The sequence below is a fragment of the Balaenoptera ricei genome, chromosome 4 (genome assembly GCF_028023285.1).
Source record: "Balaenoptera ricei isolate mBalRic1 chromosome 4, mBalRic1.hap2, whole genome shotgun sequence".
In the NCBI taxonomy this organism is placed as follows: Eukaryota; Metazoa; Chordata; class Mammalia; order Artiodactyla; family Balaenopteridae; genus Balaenoptera; species Balaenoptera ricei.
The window spans coordinates 94,242,574-94,262,238 of NC_082642.1; the positions used below are offsets into that span (position 1 = coordinate 94,242,574).

Here is a 19,665-nt window from a genome sequence, read left to right on the forward strand (position 1 = left end):
GTATGATTATAATTGGAGATTATATATACTGAGTTTGGTTTTCCCCTCGTTTAATCTAGGTCCAACTCTGGTTCTCTTTCACTATCCGACAACCAAGGTGAGCGGCCGGAGGCCTAGAACACCAGCGAGAGCCGCTCCTTCCCCACGATTCTATGGTCCTCAGGTTACTCTCGTCACTGAGAACTCTATGGTTCCGGGGCGGGCTGGGAGGCTTGAGTTTGAAAGCTGTGGCGGGAAGATGGCGGCCGCATCTGTCGCCAGCCTCTGTTTCTTCCGAGCGGGAGGACGCTGGGACTGTGCCTTTCCTTGAATGGCCGAGAATATTTCGCGATGAATCTGACGCGCTGGAGTGGGAAACGACGACGTTCAGCATCAGGCTCAGACTCCTTTTCGGGAAGCGGCGGTGACAGCAGTGACAGCCCCCTGCTCCTCTCGCGGCCGGTGCTGAGCCCGCCCCCGGGCCTGACACGCAGCCTGAAGGACCGCGGCCGCCCGCCGGCCAGAGCTGCAGGTACGCCCAGGCACTCCGTGGGCAGCGGGCGAGGTGGGCGCTCGTCGGGAGGTGTCCTCACCGCGCGGAGCTCGCGCGTTTGCACGGCCTGCTAGGCTTCTACTCCCCCTTCTCAGTTTGTGACTAGGACCTGGTGCGGCACGTCACTTTCTATTGACGTGGAAGAGCTTTCAGTCCATATTCAGCGACTGTCTGGTAGTAATCTTCAAGTGGTTTCTGGGTCTTTTCGACCTTTATTTACAGAAACAACTTGTTAGTTGGCCAAATCTCATCACCTGTAGGGAATTCACTCCTAATAGTGCGCAGTGCTCCTTAACAGATCCTTATATTGTCAGGATGTACTTTAAATCGCCTCTTTACAACACATAGGAATCCCAAAACACAGTGGAAGGCTAATTACTGAAGTCTTATGTTAGAACTAAATTCAACTAGTTCCTTTTTTTCTTTTTTTTCCTGAAAGGGGAATGCAAGCAGACGTTTCCTGACGATAAAGTAGACAAGCTGCTATTGGCAAATTGGGGGCTTCCTACAGCGGTTCTGGAGAAATATCACAGTTTTGGTGTAAAAAAGATGTTTGAATGGCAAGCAGAGTGCCTTTTGCTTGGACAAGTCCTGGAAGGAAAGAATTTAGTCTATTCAGGTATTCAAATTTGTGCAAGTTAATTTCTCTACTATTTTTAAGACTTATTAATGTAAAGGACACTATTGAGGTAAGATAGGGTGAGAAAGTGCTTTATAACTAGAGAAAGTCTTAAAATATTTGAAAAGCAGAGTTTCATATTCATACTTAAATTATGAAAATTCCATTAGATGGTAGGGTGGGGGAAGGCAAAAACCCAACAATTTAAACAGAATTATCCGCCTACCATTCCTCTCAAAAAACATATGTCCCAGAGTGAGTGTGCAGTATGAGATGTAAATGTGCTCGTCCCACAGTTGATCTCAGTTGCTTTTCAGTGTGTGAACATTTTACGTTATATGTTTATAAGTTGACCTGCTTATACAGGATTGTATATACAAAACCCTATGTAATATACTTTATGAAAGGTTTATATGGGCTTTCAAGAGCAACTTTGACTTACATAATTTTTAACCATCTGTGCTTAGTATACTGACTTTAGAATCTAATCACTTGGTAAGATGTACGTCCTTTGTATCAGTTTTCTCTGAAATTGTGAGTCATCCAGATTTTCATTATGGCTGCCAAAAATAATTAGAGAGTTAACTGTCAATAGATATAAGTTCAGGCTGTTTACTGACTGTGTAACCTTGCAAATTAGTTGAGAGAGAGAAGCAGAGGGAGGGAGGGAGTGAGCGCGTGCGCGCGCAGAGAGCATGAGTGCCAGGGTGTGGGCTTAGAAAAGTTTTTGGCATGTAAGAAATACTCAGTTAATGCTAACTAGTGGCAGTTGGTGGCAGTGGTAGAATGGCCTGACCGTTTCAGTTGCTTAAACAAGAATTTGGGTGTCATTCATAACTCTGCTCACCAACTCACATTAATTAATCACCAAGTGTAGTGTCTATTACCTCAAATGTCTTGATTCTGGCTACTACTCTCTGTTCTTAGGTCCATTACCTAGTTTACTATCATCTTCTAGATTATGCAATAGTTCTCTAACTAGTTAATCTTTTCTTTCTGCTCTTGCTTTGCTCCTGCAGCCAAAGTGATCTCTATAAAGTACAAATATGATTTTGTCATTCCTTTTCATAAAACTCACTAGTCACTCTGCATTGCTTTCAGGATGAATTCCTTACGTGGTAGGATTATAAAAGTCTTCTCCATGTGGCACTTTCATATCTTTTTTCACTCCCCTACTTGTACTTTATACTTCAGACTTACTAAATTACTTACTATCATCTGAACATACCAGGCTTTCCTCTAGACCTTTACACATGCTGTTTTTTTCTGCTTGGCATTCCTTTCTTCTTGCCTTCTTTGCTCTCATAAGTTCTGTTTCCATAAACTTCCTTACAGCTCTTCTCCCTCAACTTCTATCATAGCTCCTATCACAGTGTATTAAAGCTTTTTATCTACTTCCCCAAAGCAGGGCTTTTAACTATTCAGTACTTAAAGGAAAGGATCTTTAGGTATAAGCTAGGTACTCAGTAATATTCATCATTTATTTGATGTAAAGATTTATTTGTCTCTATTTTCATTGTGAGAGTATTTAGAAACCTGGTTTAAAGTCAGGGGCATTTCAGGGTATAAAGGTTTCAAATGCTAGCTGGGGCCTGAATGATAGTTTAGCCTTGGGCTATTTAGTTACTGGATATGATTTAAAACATTTATTAATGCAGTGTATCAAATATTACTTCTTTTTGTGATAACCTTGCCGAATAACTTGTTTTAGCTCCTACAAGTGCTGGGAAGACTCTTGTTGCTGAACTACTTATTTTGAAGCGGGTCTTGGAAACGGGGAAGAAAGCTCTATTTATTCTGCCCTTTGTCTCTGTGGCTAAAGAGAAGAAATACTATTTCCAGGTAATGTTCTTTTACTAAGTTTGAAATTGTGAAAGGCCTATTATTGGCAGCTTCGGCTTTACTCATTTGAAATAGAATTATAAAAGCAATTGGAAAATAAAATTTCTTTTATTACATCCCATTGTAGCTTTAAAAGTTGACCATTTATGAGGGGAAACTTTTAAATTACTGCATAAAGGAGAAAGGGCCATTAAATCAAAGAGCAATTGGTGAAAATTGTGTAAAAATTTATAAACTTTTCCTTAGGAAATAGACAGAGTACTTTAATTAGCATATAAAAGTGCAAATTAAGAATCAACCTCTTAAGTGAATAGTAGGACTAGACTGAAGCATGGAAAGGAAGTGTGTTTGAGGAAGCATATCCCATCCTAATGCAGGGCCATTTGGGAACGTTAGAGGATGAAGAACAAGATCCATTGGTGCTTATGTAAAGCTCCAGACCTGTGTTTTCTTCTTCTGTTCTCCTGCAAAAATGAATGACAACAGTATACATTTGTGTGATGCTCACTGGTCTTTAAGGTATTTTTACAAATACAATATTTCATTAAATAGAATAAATTTATTCTGATTTCTGCAGTGAAAAAATGTGATTTTGGAATGCCAAGATTATTGCAGTGGTAATACAAAAAATCTGAGTTCTCTTCCCAGTTTTGCCACTACCTGTGTCTTCAGGCCAGATACATAATCTGCTGGGCCTCAGTTTTTTCACTGGTAAAATGAAACTATGGGGTTAACTATGGGTTAACTTAGTAAACACTCAGAAACATTTCATTGAATGAACAGCTCTAAAATTCAGTGGTTCTATAAATCTTTTTTAACAGTTATTTCAGAGGTCAAATAGCCAACAAAGCTGGTTCTACATGGTAACATCCTTTCAACTTAGACCAAAGTAACAAAATAATGATCCTTTTTATTGAGAAGGTATGTTAGTTAAAAGTTAAACTAAAAAAAATTAACATCAAAGTCCCATTGCATTTGACTTGTGAAACCTTTTCTTCTGTTATATAAAAAACTAATCTTTAGTGGGATAATGAGAATATTTTCCTCATGAAGTATAAATTTGTTTCTGAAAATATTACATTAGTGTTAAAGAAAGAGTGGGTTTCTTGCTTGTTTATTAGATTAAAAGTGTTAATGCTTAAGGTAGTTCTTCTTTAATTTTAATTTCTATAAAGAGCTCTTAGAACTTATTTGATTAAGTATGCCATTTTATTTGACTCTGTCTTAACAGAAAATCTCTGTACTGAGTTTTGTCAGTTCTGAACTTCTTATTTTTAGTATATGATTCTAAAAAGAACCAGTGTGCCCTGACCAGGAATAACTAACAGTAATCTGATAAATGTATTTGAATACTTATGTCTGTGTTTTGGGACAGAACCAATTTAAGATTCATGAATTTCAAATATTTTCCCCTGTATTTTTCCTTTTTACTCAATTTAGAGTCTGTTTCAGGAAGTAGGAATAAAAGTAGATGGTTATATGGGCAGTACCTCTCCAACAGGGCATTTCTCTTCTTTGGATATTGCTATCTGCACAATTGAGAGAGCCAATGGTCTGATCAATCGCCTCATAGAGGAGAATAAGATGGATCTATTAGGTAAGGAAATAAGTGTATACTTTCTCTTGCTATTTTTTTTTTTTAATTAATTAATTTATTTATTTTTGGCTGTGTTGGGTCTTCGTTTCTGTGCAAGGGCTTTCTCCAGTTGCGGTGAGCGGGGGCCACTCTTCATCGCGGTGTGCGGGCCTCTCACTGTCGTGGCCCCTCCCGCTGCGGAGCACAGGCTCCAGACGCGCAGACTCAGTAGTTGTGGCTCACGGGCCTAGCCGCTCCGCGGCATGTGGGATCTTCCCGGACCAGGGCACGAACCCGTGTCCCCTGCATTGGCAGGCAGACTCCCAACCACTGCACCACCAGGGAAGCCCTCTCTTGCTATTTTTGATAGAATGGAGTGAAGCTGTTGTGATTTCTGTATGTCTTATGTTTTATTCTATTGTCTGTCATCTACTTCTGGAGATGAGAATTGGCATCTGTAATGTTAGGAACTCTGTAAAAAAAAAAAAAAAGTTTTGCATCCTACTGATGTTATTGACTCTACTTCCTTGTATTTTTGCACTTTACAAAGCATAGAGGGTATCCTTGAACCCTCAAGTCATTTCTCTATCTTTAGATAGTCTTTCCTATCTAAAGTTTACCAGGAATAGAAGGAGGCATCTGCCATCTTTGCAATTAGTGTATATATGTATTCATTATCATATTCTGGTACTGTGGTATCTAGATTAGGCCTGGACCCAGAGGCTACCATTTAGCAGGCAAATGGTAGGGAGCTATAGAAACTGGCACTGTATTTGAGCTTGGAACTTTTCTACCTTAATCCTTTTTTTTTTTTTTTCTTTTCCAACCACTTGGGAAAGCCCACTATGTAGAGGTAGCAACAGGAAGAGAATGGTTATAGCAGTAATAGAAGCTGCAGGAATATCAATTAGCGAGACTAAGAGTGTCAGAAGGTCAGACGGTGGCGTTCTGAGAGTTCTCATTTCAGACAGCAAGTGTGCTCTCAGTGAATGCCTGACGGACGGGGAGACTTGGTTTGGCAACTGTGCGTGTCGTCTTCCGTTCGACAGTAGAGCTCAGATGGGTTGAGATAGCCCCCAAGTGGACTGAGTGGGGCGAAAGACAAGCCACCAAATCTGCAAACAGGACTATGGAACTGTGAGAAAATAGTGTAGAATTAAGGTGCCATTTGGAGTATGAGGAAGTTTCTGATGAAAAACTCCCATGGAAAAGTGATATTTGAGGTCAACAGTTACCACCAATACAAGGTACCCAACTGCACAGAGATGGAGCCTAGAGCAGCAGGAGGTGGTACCTAAAAACACAGGTACCACTGGACCACGTCTTTGTTTGCTAGGATTCTGTCAGAGGTAAATGCATTTTGAAGTAGAGAACATGGATAATTGCACGCTTGGAATGGAAAACTAAGGGACCTCAGCCAAGAACTCAGAAGGGTGGAGGGAAAATTATTTTTCCTCCCCAACAAGGGACTCGTGACTGGGAATGAGAGGACGCAGAGTGGCCGCAGAGTGCACCGTGAGAGCAGAAACCCCACGGGAACGCAAGTGTCCTGAGGGATGCCAGAGAGAGGAGGGGAGGAGGACAGCCAAACAGAATGACATTCATCTCAGCAGGACCCACGGGGCACCTGTGACACTGGAAGACCAGATACCTCCAACCTCCTCCTCCCTCCGTGTCATGATGCTTCACAAACTCGCAGGCAGGGAGTGAGCCCCAAGTTGGATGGTTTAACTCTGAGTGGATTGGGTTTGCCCTAAACCAATGAGTTCTCCACTACCAAGCAGAATTGAGGTTCAAGTAACTTGACATAGTAACAGAGTGATAAAGACAGTTCGCGTATGGGGAGCCTCAAAATGGAGGCCGCCCCAGTGACCCCATGTCTGTGACCCACGTCACAGATCTAAGCCTAAATCAGCCTGCTTTTACCAGAAACTCCTGCCAAGGAAACCTGACATACACCACTCACAATCCTCCAACTCAGCTTTAGCTAGTTTACCTTACCCTGGAGAACAGGACCTGCTAGTTTTGTAAGGAAATCCCCACCCTCCTACCCAGTCGTGCTGTTTCCACGTGGCCTCTTCTCTCTGTAAGCCTCCTTCTTGCCCAAAATCCCTCTGGGAGCGGGTTCCACTGCTTATGAGACGCTGTGCACCCCAAATCCTTGAATAAGGGACATCAAACTCAAAAAAAAAAAAAAAAAGAATATTAATTAGCTACTCATTGTTTTCCTGGTGAACTTAAATGGTAAAGTTAGGGTAGGCTAGGGGTGAGGAGTAAAATCAAAGATTAATGAGACACAGGCTCCGCTCTATAAAGCTTGGAGAGAGAAATCACATTCATCAGTTTGTATCAGAATTGTCAGATTGTGTTGTATCAGATTAAGTGTTTTATCTACTATACCTAGCACAGTGCCTGGCACACTAGGTAGAATAAATATTTTTTGGGTGGATGAATGAATGCTGAAATAAGTCATCATACAATATGATTTGGAAATAGGTAATTGATGAGGAAAAGGATCATCATGTGTCATTATGAAATAGTCTGAAAGGTCTTTATTTTTGTAGGGGGATTTGTGGGGGAGACACCAGTGCCCATGCAAACTATGATGTTATGAAAATGTTTAAAGGAGGCATTCGTTGATACTAATTTCAGTACTTCTTGAGCATTATTCCAAGTGCATAGACTGGTTTGATTCTCCAAGTAGGGGAGGAGGGAATTATGATCATATTTATGTTTTATAGTAGGGTGAGTCACTAGTCTACCATAATCAAACAAAAACATCCCCTTAAAATCATTTATTTCTTCTTGATCTGATTCTGTTTTTCTAAGCACTTGCTAACATCAGTATGGTTGCCCTGGCTGTTTTCCCCATAGAAAAGTCAACCCACTGAATAATTGTCATGGATGTCCTTGATTTTCATTGTACATGTATTTCTACAAGGTTGCCAATTAAGAATTGTCTGAGTAACACGACGAAGTTTTCCTTGAGTTAGACCTGAGTTAGCTAATCATTGATTTTTAGATCCAGAATACATTGTGGTAAGACCACTTATTATACTTGAAATATTTTGGAAAAGAATTGTTTGCTATGTGGAATCTGATTTTTGTTTTATGGTTAGAAATTTGTATTACCTGCAGTGTATTATAATGACAGCTATTTATGGTACAAGATACAAGATATTGAGTCTTTTAAAATTCTTGGAATTGTGAAATTCTGTAAAAACTAGTATCTGGAAAATCTCTTTAGGAATGGTGGTTGTGGATGAATTGCATATGCTGGGAGACTCTCCCCGAGGGTATCTGCTGGAACTTCTGCTGACCAAGATTTCCTATATTACTCAGAAATCAGCATCTTGGTAAGTACCTGAAATAACTAAGTTCCTGAGATTCCAAAGAATGTTGAGAATGTGTTTGCAAAAGTGCGTAATAACTAGAAGTTAAATACATCAGAGGAGGGTAGTACTTATTTAGAACAAACTCATGTACAGCATTTCATTTTTGTTCCAAAAGAAGTACTTAAGACTAAGAGTGATTTTAGATTATTTTGAAAACATTCTTAAATTTCTGACTGCTCACCACTTTTATGATAGAATTTTTAAAATCCAGTTTTTGTATTTGTTATCTGTACACACATCCTTTTTAAGTAGTCAAGGCTAATTATGAAAAATAGCATTTCTTTATCCCCTACTTTCCAGAGGTAACTATTTTCAACTCTTAGAGCTTTTAAAATATTCTATTTACACAGATATCTCTAAATATAGCTACTTGAGTTTTTAGGTTTACACATTATACACTTGTACATTTTATACATTATACACTTTTTACTATGGAAGTTGAAGATCTAGCTCTTTTTTATATTCTTTACTCACTCTGCCCGATCTCCTCCTCCAGCCCCTTAGTCTCTCTTTATCCTCTCATTATATTCCCATTCTTCAAATATACTTATGTTCTAGTTTTGCTTAGTTCAGTATTCAATATTACACTATTATGACTATATAAGTGTCGTTGTCAACTGAGCCATGTGGTATATTATGATTATTTTTACTTTCTAAATAACTTTTTGTTTTCTCTGAAATTAATAAATGTCTTTTGTTTGATGAGTTGGTTTTCTGTGAACTTATCATTGATTTATCTCCAGCCTCTTCCCCACTTATATAAATCTCCACCCAATATGTTCCAATACATTTGTTATTCTGCCCAATTTGTTTTCTTGAAGAAGTTTCTCCTAAAGCCTCCTGAGTTGTTCCAATTTAGATAGTTGGTTAATCTATACATGTGCTGTACAACAGTTATCTTGAGATCTCTTTTTATCATTATCATTCATTCCCATTGCTGTTTGCTTGAGTCAGAGCCCTCTTTTTTCGTGATCATACGTATTTCTCTTGATTCACTTTCTTATTTTAGTGGGGATATCTTCTAGGAAGTTCCACTTTATTTCAGTGTACAGGCTATTCTGGGTATAAATTTTGCAAAAATTAGCATGTCTGAAAATACCTTACAATTATTTCATAGATTTTCCAGGTACAAAAGTCAAGATTTTAAATACTTTTAGAGTTTTTAAGATAGTACTTCATTTTTCTCATTACTATTGAGAAATCCAGTACCATGCTGATCCTTCATCCTTTGTATAAATTTTATAAATTTATTTATTTATTTTTGGCTGCGTTGGGTCTTCGTTGCTGCGCGCGGGCTTTCTCTAGTTGCAGTGAGCGGGGGCTACTCTTACTTGCGGTGTGTGGGCTTCTCATTACGGTGGCCTCTCTTGTTGGGGAGCACGGGCTCTAGGTGCGCGGGCTTCAGTAGTTGTGGCTCGTGGGCTCTAGAGCGCAGGCTAAGTAGTTGTGGCTCACGGGCTTAGTTGCTCCCCGGCATGTGGGATCTTCCTGGACCAAGGCTCGAACCTGTGTCCCCTGCATTGGCAGGCAGATTCTGAACCACTGGGCCACCAGGGAAGCCCTATATAAATTTTAAAATTTTTCTCTGAGAGTTTTTAAGAGATCCTTTTCTTCCTTAGTATTGTGAAATTTCACTGATGTGTCTTAGTGTTGGTCTATTTTCTAACATTGTGCTGGGTACTCAGTAGTTGCTTTCAATCTAAGAGCTCTTGTCTTTCAGTTTAGGGAGATTTTAACACATCTCTTGCAGTATGTGGGAAAACATGCAGATAATCATCTATATCCCAAATTAGTAGGGATATAGAAGATATGACTAATACAATTTGCAAATTTGACCTAATGGATGTATGTAGAATATTTACCAAATAAGAGCAGTATATATATTCTTTTCAGTTACATATGAAACATTTACAAAAAAAAACCCCTACCATATGCTAGGCCATAAAACAACATATTTAAAGGATTTAACTCATTTAAAATATATTCTTTGACAGCAGTGGAATTAAGCGAGAAATAAGTATAAGAAAAACATAACTAAAAGATACCCACGTGTTTAGAAATTAATAAATAATTTTGACCCCTTTTGGGGTGAAAAAAATAATCACAGTAGAAACAGGAAGATCGTTTGGAATGAAAGTATAATAAAAATATTTCCTAATGAAATTATGAAATGCAGCTAGAGTTGTTTTTAAAGGGAAATTGATAGTATACAGTGTGTATATTATTAAAGAGGGGAGACTGGAAAATTAATGACTTATTCATCTCTAGAACTTAGAAAAAGAATAGTAAAATAATGCCACAGAGAGTGGAAGGAAAAATAATAAAGACAAGAACAAAAATTAATGAAAGAGGAAAGTCATTATCCTGAATGTTAAAAAAAATTCTACAGGTCAATGAGGAAAAATACAATCTAATGTATCAATGAGTAAGGAACTTGAACAGACATTTATAAGAGGGTATCCAAATGGTGTCTAAACATGAAATGGTGCTTAATCTCATTAATAATCAAGGAAATGTAAATTACCTCTTCAAAGAGATATTACCACACACTGTCCAAAATACCTAACAGATTGACAATACTAAGTGTTGACAAAGATGTGGAACAGTAAGGAAGTCCTAGCCACAGCAGTCAGACAAGAAAAAAAAAATAAAAGGAATCCAAATTGGAAAGAAAGAAATAAATCTGCCGCTGTTTGCAGGTGACATGATAACTATACACAGAAAATCCTAAAGACACCACCAAAATACTGGAACTCATCAATGAACTATGTAAAGTTGTAGGATACAAAATTAATATATAGAAATCTGTTGTATTTCTGTACACTAACATGAATTATCAGAGAAATTAAGAAAACAATCCTATTTATAATTGCATCAAAAAGAATAAAAATCCTAGGAATAAGTCTAACTAAGGAGGTAGAAGACCAATGCAATCCCTATCAAATTACCAATGGCATTTTTTGCAGACCTAGAGCAAAAAATCTTAAAATTTGTATGGAAACACAAAAGACCCAGAATAGCCAAAGCAATCTTGAGAAAGAAAAATGGAGCTGGAGGAATCAGGCTTCCTGACTTCAGAGTATACTATAAAGCTTTGTTCCAGTACCATACTGAAATCAAACCAGTATGGTACTGGCACAAAGACAGACTTATAGATCAATGGAACAGTGTAGAAAGCCCAGAAATAAACCCATGCACCTATGGTCAATTAATCTACGACAAAGGCAACAAGAGTATACAATGGAGAAAAGACTGTTTCTTTAATAAGTGGCACTGAGAAAACTGGACAGCTGCATGTAAAAGAATGAAATTAGAATACTACGTAACACCATACACAAAAATAAACTCAAAATGGATTAAAGACCTAAATGTAAGACCAGATGCTATAGACTTCCTAGGGGAAAACATAGGCAGAACAGTCTTTGACATAAATTGCAGCAAGATCTTTTTGGATCCACCTCTCAGAGTAATTAAAATGAAAACAGAAATTAACAAATGGGACCTAATTAAACTTAAAAGCTTTTGCATAGCAAAGGAAACCATAAACAAAATGAAAAGACAACTCATAGAATAGGAGAAAATATTTGCAAAGTGACCGACATGGGTTTAATCTCCAAAATAGACAAACAGCTCATGCAGCCCAATATCATAAAAACAAACAACCCAATAAAAAATGAGCAGAAGATCTAAATAGACATTTCTCCAAAGAAGAATACAGATGGCCAAAAAACACATGAAAAGATGCTCAACATCGCTAATTATTAGAGAAATGCAAATCAAAACTACAATGATGTATCACTTCACACAGAATCACCATCATTAAAAAGTCTACAAACTATAAATGCTGGAGAGGGTGTGGAGAAAAGGGAGCCCTCCTACACTGTTGGTGGGAATGTATATTGGTACAGCTTCTATGTGAAGAGTATGGAGGTTCCTTAAACTAAAAATAGAACTATCATATGACCCAGCAATCCCTGGCCATATACCTGGAGAAAACCATAATTTGAAAAGATACATGCACCCCAATGTTCACTGCAGCACTAATTACAATAGCCAGGACATGGAAGCAACCTAAATGTCCATCAACAGAGGAATGGGTAAAGAAGATGTGGTACGTATATACAATGGAATATTACTCAGCCATAAAAAAGAACAAAATAATGCCATTTGCAGCAACATGCATGGACCTAGAGATTGTCATAAGGAGTGAAGTAAGTCAGACACAGAAAGACAGGTATCATATGATATCACTTATATGTGGAATCTAATAAAAGTGATATAAATGAACTTACTCACAAAACAGAAACAGACTCACAGATCTTGAAATCAAACTTATGGTTACCATAGGGGAAATGTGGGGGGAAGTGATAAATTAGGAGATTGGGATTAACCTATACATACTACCATATGTAAAATAGGTAACTAATAAGGCTGTACTGTATAGCACAGGGAACTCTACTCAATACTCTGTAATTACCTATTACTGGAAAAGAATCTGAAAAAGAATAGATAAATGTATATGTATAACTGAATCACTTTGCTGTACACCTGAAACTAAAACAACATTGTAAATCAACTATACTCCAATATAAAATTAAAAAAAAAAATCCTAGGAGTAAATCTAACTAAGGAGGTAGAAGACCTGTACTCAGAAAACTATAAGACACTGATGAAAGAAATTGAAGACAACACAAACAGATGGAAAGCTATACTATGCTTCATGGATTGGAAAAATAAATATTGTTAAAATGACCATACTACACAAGGCAAGTTACACATTCAGTGCAATCCCTTCCAAAATACCAATGGCATTTTTCACAGAACTAGAATGAAAAATTCTAAAATTTGTATGGAAACACATAAGATCCTGAATAGCCAAAACAGTCTGGAGAAAGAATAACAAAGCTGGAGACATCACACTCCGTGACTGCAGACTATACTGCAAAGCTACAGTAATCAAAACAGTATGGTACTGGCATAAAAACAGACACATAAATCAATGAAACAGATTAGAAAGCCCAGAAATGAGCCCACACTTTAATGGGCAATTAATCTATGACAAAGGAGGCAAGAATATACAACAATGGTGAAAAGACAGCCTTTTCAATAAATGGTGTTGGTAAAACTGGACTACTGTCTCACAGCATGCACAAAAATAAATTCAAAATGGATTAAAGATTTAAATCAAGACCTAAAACCATAAAACTTCTAGAAGAAAGCATAGGTAGTATGCTCTTTGATGTTGCTCTTAGTAATATTTTTAGGATATGTCTCCTCAGGCAAGGGAAACAAAAGTAAAAATAAACAAAGGGGACTATATCAAACTAAAAGGTTTCTGCACAGCAAAGGAAACTTTCAACAAAATGAAAAGACTGCATACTGAATGGGAGAAGATCTTTGCAAATGATGTATTCAGTAAGGGGTTAATATCTAAAATATATGAAGAATTCATATAACTCAACATCAAAAAAAAAAATCCAATTAAGAAATGGGCAGAAGATCTGAATAGACATTTTTCCAAAGAAGACATACAGATGGCCAACAGGCATATGAAAAGATGCTCAACGTCACTAATCATCAGTGAAATACAAATCAAAACCACAATGAGATATCACCTCACACTTGTCAGAATGGCTGTTATCAAAAAAGACAGCAAATAACAAGTGTTGGCAAGGATATAGAGAAAAGAGAACCCTTGTGCACTTTCGGTGGGAATATAAATTGCTGCAGCCACTATGGAAAACAGTATGGCAATTCCTCAAAAAATTAAAAGTAGAACTGCCATATGATCAAGCAGTTCTACCCCTGGGTATTTATCTGAAGTAAAACAAAAACACTAATTTGAAAAAGATTTATGCACCCCTAGGTTTAATGCAACATTATTTACAATAGCTAAGATATGGAAGCAACCAAGTGCCCATCAATAGATGAATGGATAAAGAAAACATGGTGTATTTATATACAATGGAATATTATTCAACCATAAGAAAGAAGGAAATCCTGCTGTTTGCAACAACATGGATGGACTTAGAGTGTATGATGCTAAGTGAAATAACAGAGACAGAGAAAGACAAATACTTTATGATTTCACTTACATGTGGAATCTAGAAATACAGAACAGATGGTTGCTAGAAGGATGGGGGTTGTGGGGAGGAAAGAAATAGGTGAGGAAGACTGAGGTATAAACTTCAGTTGCAAAATAAATGAGTCATGGATATGAAGTGTACAATGTGGGGAATATAGTTAATAACTAATAGCTTTGTATGATGACATATTGTAACAAGACTTATCATGCTGATCATTTTGAAATGTATAGAAATATTGAATCACTGTGTTGTGTAACAGAAACTAACAGTGTTGTAGGTCAATTATACTTCAAAAATGAACAAACTCGTAGAAAAAGAGATCAGATTTGTGGGTTACCAGAGGCAGAGTTGGGGAGAGAAGGAGCTGAATGAAGGTAGACAAAGGAACAAACTTCCTGTTATAAGATAACTAAGTACTAGGGATGTAATGTACAACATGATAAATATAATTAACACTGCTGTATGTTCTATATAAAAGTCATTGAGAGTAAATCCTAAGAGTTCTCATCACAAGGAAAAAACATTTTTCTGTTTTTTTAATGTTGTATCTATATGAGATAATGGATGTTCCCAAAACTTATTGTGATAATCTTTTCATGATGTAAGTCAAATCATTATGCCGTACACCTTAAACTTATACAGTGCTGTGTGTCAATTATATCTCAATAAAACTGGGAAAAAACACACATGGATTGCAGGGGTGTAACTCTGGTACAGTCTCTTTGGAAAACAGTTGGACATTATCTAATAAAATTGAAGATAATATAAGACCCAGCAATTTTACTCCTAGGTATATACCTGAAGAAATTTATACACGTATATACCAAAGGACACGACCAAGAATGTTGTTAGCACTATTTGTAATTAGTACTGTGTGTCTTTTAGCATCATTTTCACTTGTTTTTCACAGCCAGGCACATTTAGCCAGTCCTCTGTCTAATGCCGTGCAGATTGTTGGCATGAGTGCTACTCTCCCAAATTTGGAGCTTGTGGCTTCCTGGTTGAATGCTGAACTCTACCACACTGACTTTCGCCCTGTACCACTGCTGGAATCAGTAAAAATTGGAAATTCTATTTATGACTCTTCATTGAAGCCTGTGAGGGAATTTCAACCCATGCTGCAAGTAAAGGTAAGTCATTATTTTTATATAATTACCACCAGTACTTTTGTGTTTGATTGCATTTTCTCACAAGTTAACAGTTTTTGAGTTAAGTAAAGTAGGGGGTTGCAAAGTAGTTGAATATGCATTATATATGCATTAGAAGGATTCCTAATGTTAAGCTAATTGGTTTCATATTAAAGAATTGGTGGTGTTGGTGAGAGAGGAAATGTAGCTGTGTCTTAAATTTAAATATTATCATTTCCTATAAGTGTAAGTATAAAATTTTGTAGATTTTTCTTTTTAACTAGGAAAAAGATTTTCTTATGGCTTTGTTTACACTAAACACTAATGTGGAAAATTGACCTTTTGTTTAATGATATAGGTATAATATAGTAGAGTGGAAAAATCATTTTTTGGAGTCAGAAAGACCTACTTCTGATACTTCATAGGGATACTTGATATGGCTATGATATTAGTTGAATCACATAACTTCTCTGAATGTAGTGTCTTCATCTATTAAATGGGATATAATACTTGTCTTTAGTATTGTAAGAATGAAATTTGATTTAAAAAAATTGCCTAGCACCTAGAAAGGGCCTGAGAAATATCCGCTCCCCACACCCCTAAATACACTTTAAAACGTTTAGTTCACAGTATTTCTCTAAGCCTGATTCTTCAGTCCTGAGGTTAAAGGACTGACTCATGATCTGTGCTGCGAGGGATCTGTTTTTATGCCGAGCGGTACCTCTGAGTACTAAAAAAGTTAAGGGTAAGTTTAGAACTAGGAATAGGACTAAATTCATGTGTTTTAGTACCCTCATAGGTATGCATTCGTAGCTTCTGTATGCCTGGTATGGAATCTTATTTAGTTGCTTCAATCTGTACCCCAAATTTCACCTGACTGTGCCTTGGTTACCTCAAATATATAAGTAAGCACATTCATCTACTCTCCTGTTAATCTTCTATTATCATGCCTATGCCTCCATCTCATTTAAATGTTACAACTCTTACCTGGATTTTTGAAATAGCCTCATAATTGATCTCTTTGCTTCCTACTTTGTCCCCTTCAGTCTGTGCTTAAATCAAGAGCTAGTGACCTATTTAAAATGAATATCACATTCTGCTCAAAAACTTGTGATGGTTCCCTGTTCCATTTAGATTGAAAGCCAACATCTTTAAAGTAGCCTACAAGCCCCTGCATGATCTGTCCCACTCCCTTAGTGCTCTGACTTCAGTTTCTATATTCCTTCTTACTTCCTCCATAGCCTTTTTGCTATTCCATAATATGCCAAGAATCTTCCACCTCAGGTTCTCTTTATCTGGAATGCTTTCTCCCCCAGGCATCAGTAGGGTTTACCCTTTCACCTTTGGACCTTTACTCAAATGTCAATTTCTCAGACCTTCCTTGGCCACCTTATTTAAATTGCTGTGTTCTCCCATTCCTCCTATTTTCTCTGTTTTATTTTTCTCCTTTGCACTTTTCAAAATTGAACTACTATGTGTTTTACTTATCTTGTTGTTTTTATCTATCTTTTCTTACTGAAGTAGAAGAACTCTGAGGGCAGAGCTGTTTTTCTGCTTTATTCTCCATCCCCAGTGCCTAGAACAATATATGGCACATAGTAAATATTTGCTTAATGAGTGAATGGATTAATGAATTGATCCAGTTACACACACTGACCTTCCAGTTTTGAGAACTCCCTGGGCCCCACTGGGTGTTTACAAATGCTCTTTGTTCTGCTTGAGATGTGTTCCCTGTCCCCCAGTTACCTTTCATTAAGATAATGCTTCCCATTCTTCACATCTCAGCTAAATCATCAGTTTCTCAGGGAAACCTTTCTTTCAGATCTTTCTGTCAAATTTATGTCAAATATAAGGCTTCAAAACACCATAAAACTCTCTTTTATAGTACATATTATGATTGTATTTTACATTTGTTTGTTTAGTACTTTAATATGTTTCCCCAGTGAGACCTAAACCCTTTAAAGATAGTACCTTGACTTTCTTTTACTCACCATTATATCCCTATTACCTGAGGGTTGGAGGTCAGTCAATATTAGTTGAATGAATATAAGATATTTCCTACTCACCTTGCATCATAAGGAAGTTTATTTTCTTCTTTTCTCTTTCTGTTTTTTCTTTGTTTTATTACTGACTTTGTGTAACTGATTTTTATCATGCCTTTGTGTAGAAAAACCTTTCCCTTGAAGCAAAATGAATGACTTTAAAATGATATGAAAATGTTTTGAAAGTACTACTACAGTGCAACTTCTCTTTCTTTTTTAGGGAGATGAGGACCATGTTGTTAGTTTATGTTATGAGACCATTCGTGATAACCATTCAGTATTACTTTTCTGTCCATCAAAGAAATGGTGTGAGAAGTTGGCAGATATCATTGCCCATGCGTTTTACAGTCTACACCATCAAGCTGAGGGTAAGTTACTGATGGCAGTGAAAGCCTCCATACTTAGGACATTTGCTTGAAAGTAATGTTAATAATTATATTAGCAAAGCATGGCTCTCTTTCATCATTGCCACCACCTGCCTACTGGATACTCCTTTGTAAAACTATGCTTTTGTGACTAATCATCTCCTTATCCTCCTTACAGACAGTGTGTACACACATTCAGACTAATCTTCAGAGTTTTAGAATGTTGGATTTCTACAGGTATATACTGAGGTTCTTCATCTAGGATCCATGGGCTTTGAGAGGTTGACCTCGAAGCCCCTAAATTGTATAAAAAACTTCACATATACACATTTTTTGGGGGAAAGCAGTCATATCTTTTTTATATTTCCAAACTGTAACTCTAAAAAGAATCATACACACGCACACACACACACACACACACACACAGACACACGTATATGTACATATACATATATACACATGTATTGGGTTGGCCAAAAAGTTTGTTCATAACATCTTACAGAAAAAGCCTAATGAACTTTTTGGCCAACCCAGTATTTTAAAATCGGCTTTACTGAGGTGGAATTTATGTGGAATAAAATGTACCCACTTGAAGTGTGTAACTTCATGAATTTTAACAAATGTGTCCACCTGTTTAACTCCCCCACTGTGATCAACATGTAGAACATTTCTGTCACTCTAAAATGTTCTCTTTTGCTGTCAATCTCCTCCCTCTATCCCCAGCTTCAGGCAACCACTCATATATTTTCTGTCACTCTAGATTAGTTGTGCCTTTTCTAAGAATTTCATATTGTAAATGAAGTCATATTGTGTGTATGTGTCTTCTGTGCCTGGCTTCTTTCACTCAGCATAATATTTTTAAGATTCATCCAGATTGTTACTTTTATCAATTTGTTTCTTTTTTATTGCTGAGTATTGATCTAGTATATTGCTATAACCATTAGTATATATTTTTACTGATTCTAGGATGAGTACTAGCTTATGGTCCCTTGGGGTCAAAGATAAGGGTAGGGAAGACAGACCAGTTCTAGTTACAGAATACTACGATATTTTATGACTTTGTTATGACAGTGGCATCTTGAGGACAGGTGATGGATATCTCAAGCCTAGCTCCAATAAGTAAACTTTGCCTGAAGTTATATTGGGTAGACTCTGATCCAACGTTATAATATGTCTTCTACTTCCCTCTTAATTGATACTTTCTTATTATGCCAACTTGTATTTTTTATGTGAACCATGATAACTTATATTCCTTAATAACCAGAAACATTATTAGTATTTTCTTTGCTTGAGGCTCTGTTATTTTGATTTATAGCAGTGGTTCCCAAATCCTAGTGCTTAGACTGGAGCCTGGGCTATGATGAACTTTTCACCAGAAGAGTAAAGACAAGGCAGCACATTTTTCATAAAGATGAAGTTTAAATTTTGAAATTATCCCTACTAATTTTTTTATGTTAAAATAACTTTTCTTTTGAAATAAGGAATCAATGATAATTTTTTTAAAAATTTAAATTGTCCTTAGAGAAATAAAACTTTGGCAACCCTCTGTGGATCCTCAAAATTTTAGGAAAAGTTTACCTAAAAGACTTAAAAATATATAAAATATAAGATACATTCTATGAGAAGGTTTACTAGTTCAGAAATCCAAAAGTCTAGGAAATTCTTTAAGCAAACATAGTTCTTGCATCTAAGAAAGTCTTCTGGGGGAAGTTACACATAGAGGCAAAAACAGAGGGTAATGTATGATTAATTACCACATTGGTGCCAAAAAGGCTAGAAGAATTGTCATTTAGAACTAAGCTCCTATGTGATTCTGACACTGCTGGTTTGGGGGGTGGGGCACACTTTGAGCAAGGATTTTGATTTTTAGGCTCTGAGTGGTAGTATCTGTAATTTTCTCCTTCCTTCAGCTGTTTCTTTTGATCTCCTCCTGTGGGCTTGATCTCACCCTAATATAGTGTTTCCTAAACTTTGGTACACATTAGAATTGACTGGGGAGATTTAAAAATCGTTATGTCCAGGTTGCATCGCATCACAAAGTCCAGAGGTGAGTGCCAGGCATCAGTATTTTTAAAAGATGT

The 19,665-nt window shown here is 37.0% G+C and overlaps 1 protein-coding gene across 1 annotated transcript in view; it reads left to right on the forward strand.

The window, feature by feature from the left end:
- The first annotated feature begins 330 nt into the window (after positions 1–330).
- Positions 331–19,665, forward strand: part of POLQ (DNA polymerase theta) — a 106,095-nt gene continuing 86,760 nt past the window's right edge. The window contains exons 1-7 of the mRNA XM_059922134.1: positions 331–511; positions 972–1,151; positions 2,863–2,993; positions 4,434–4,590; positions 7,817–7,925; positions 14,961–15,180; positions 17,440–17,587. Of these exons, the coding sequence (XP_059778117.1) occupies positions 331–511; positions 972–1,151; positions 2,863–2,993; positions 4,434–4,590; positions 7,817–7,925; positions 14,961–15,180; positions 17,440–17,587 (1,126 nt within the window). The remainder of the gene's footprint in view (positions 512–971; positions 1,152–2,862; positions 2,994–4,433; positions 4,591–7,816; positions 7,926–14,960; positions 15,181–17,439; positions 17,588–19,665) is intronic.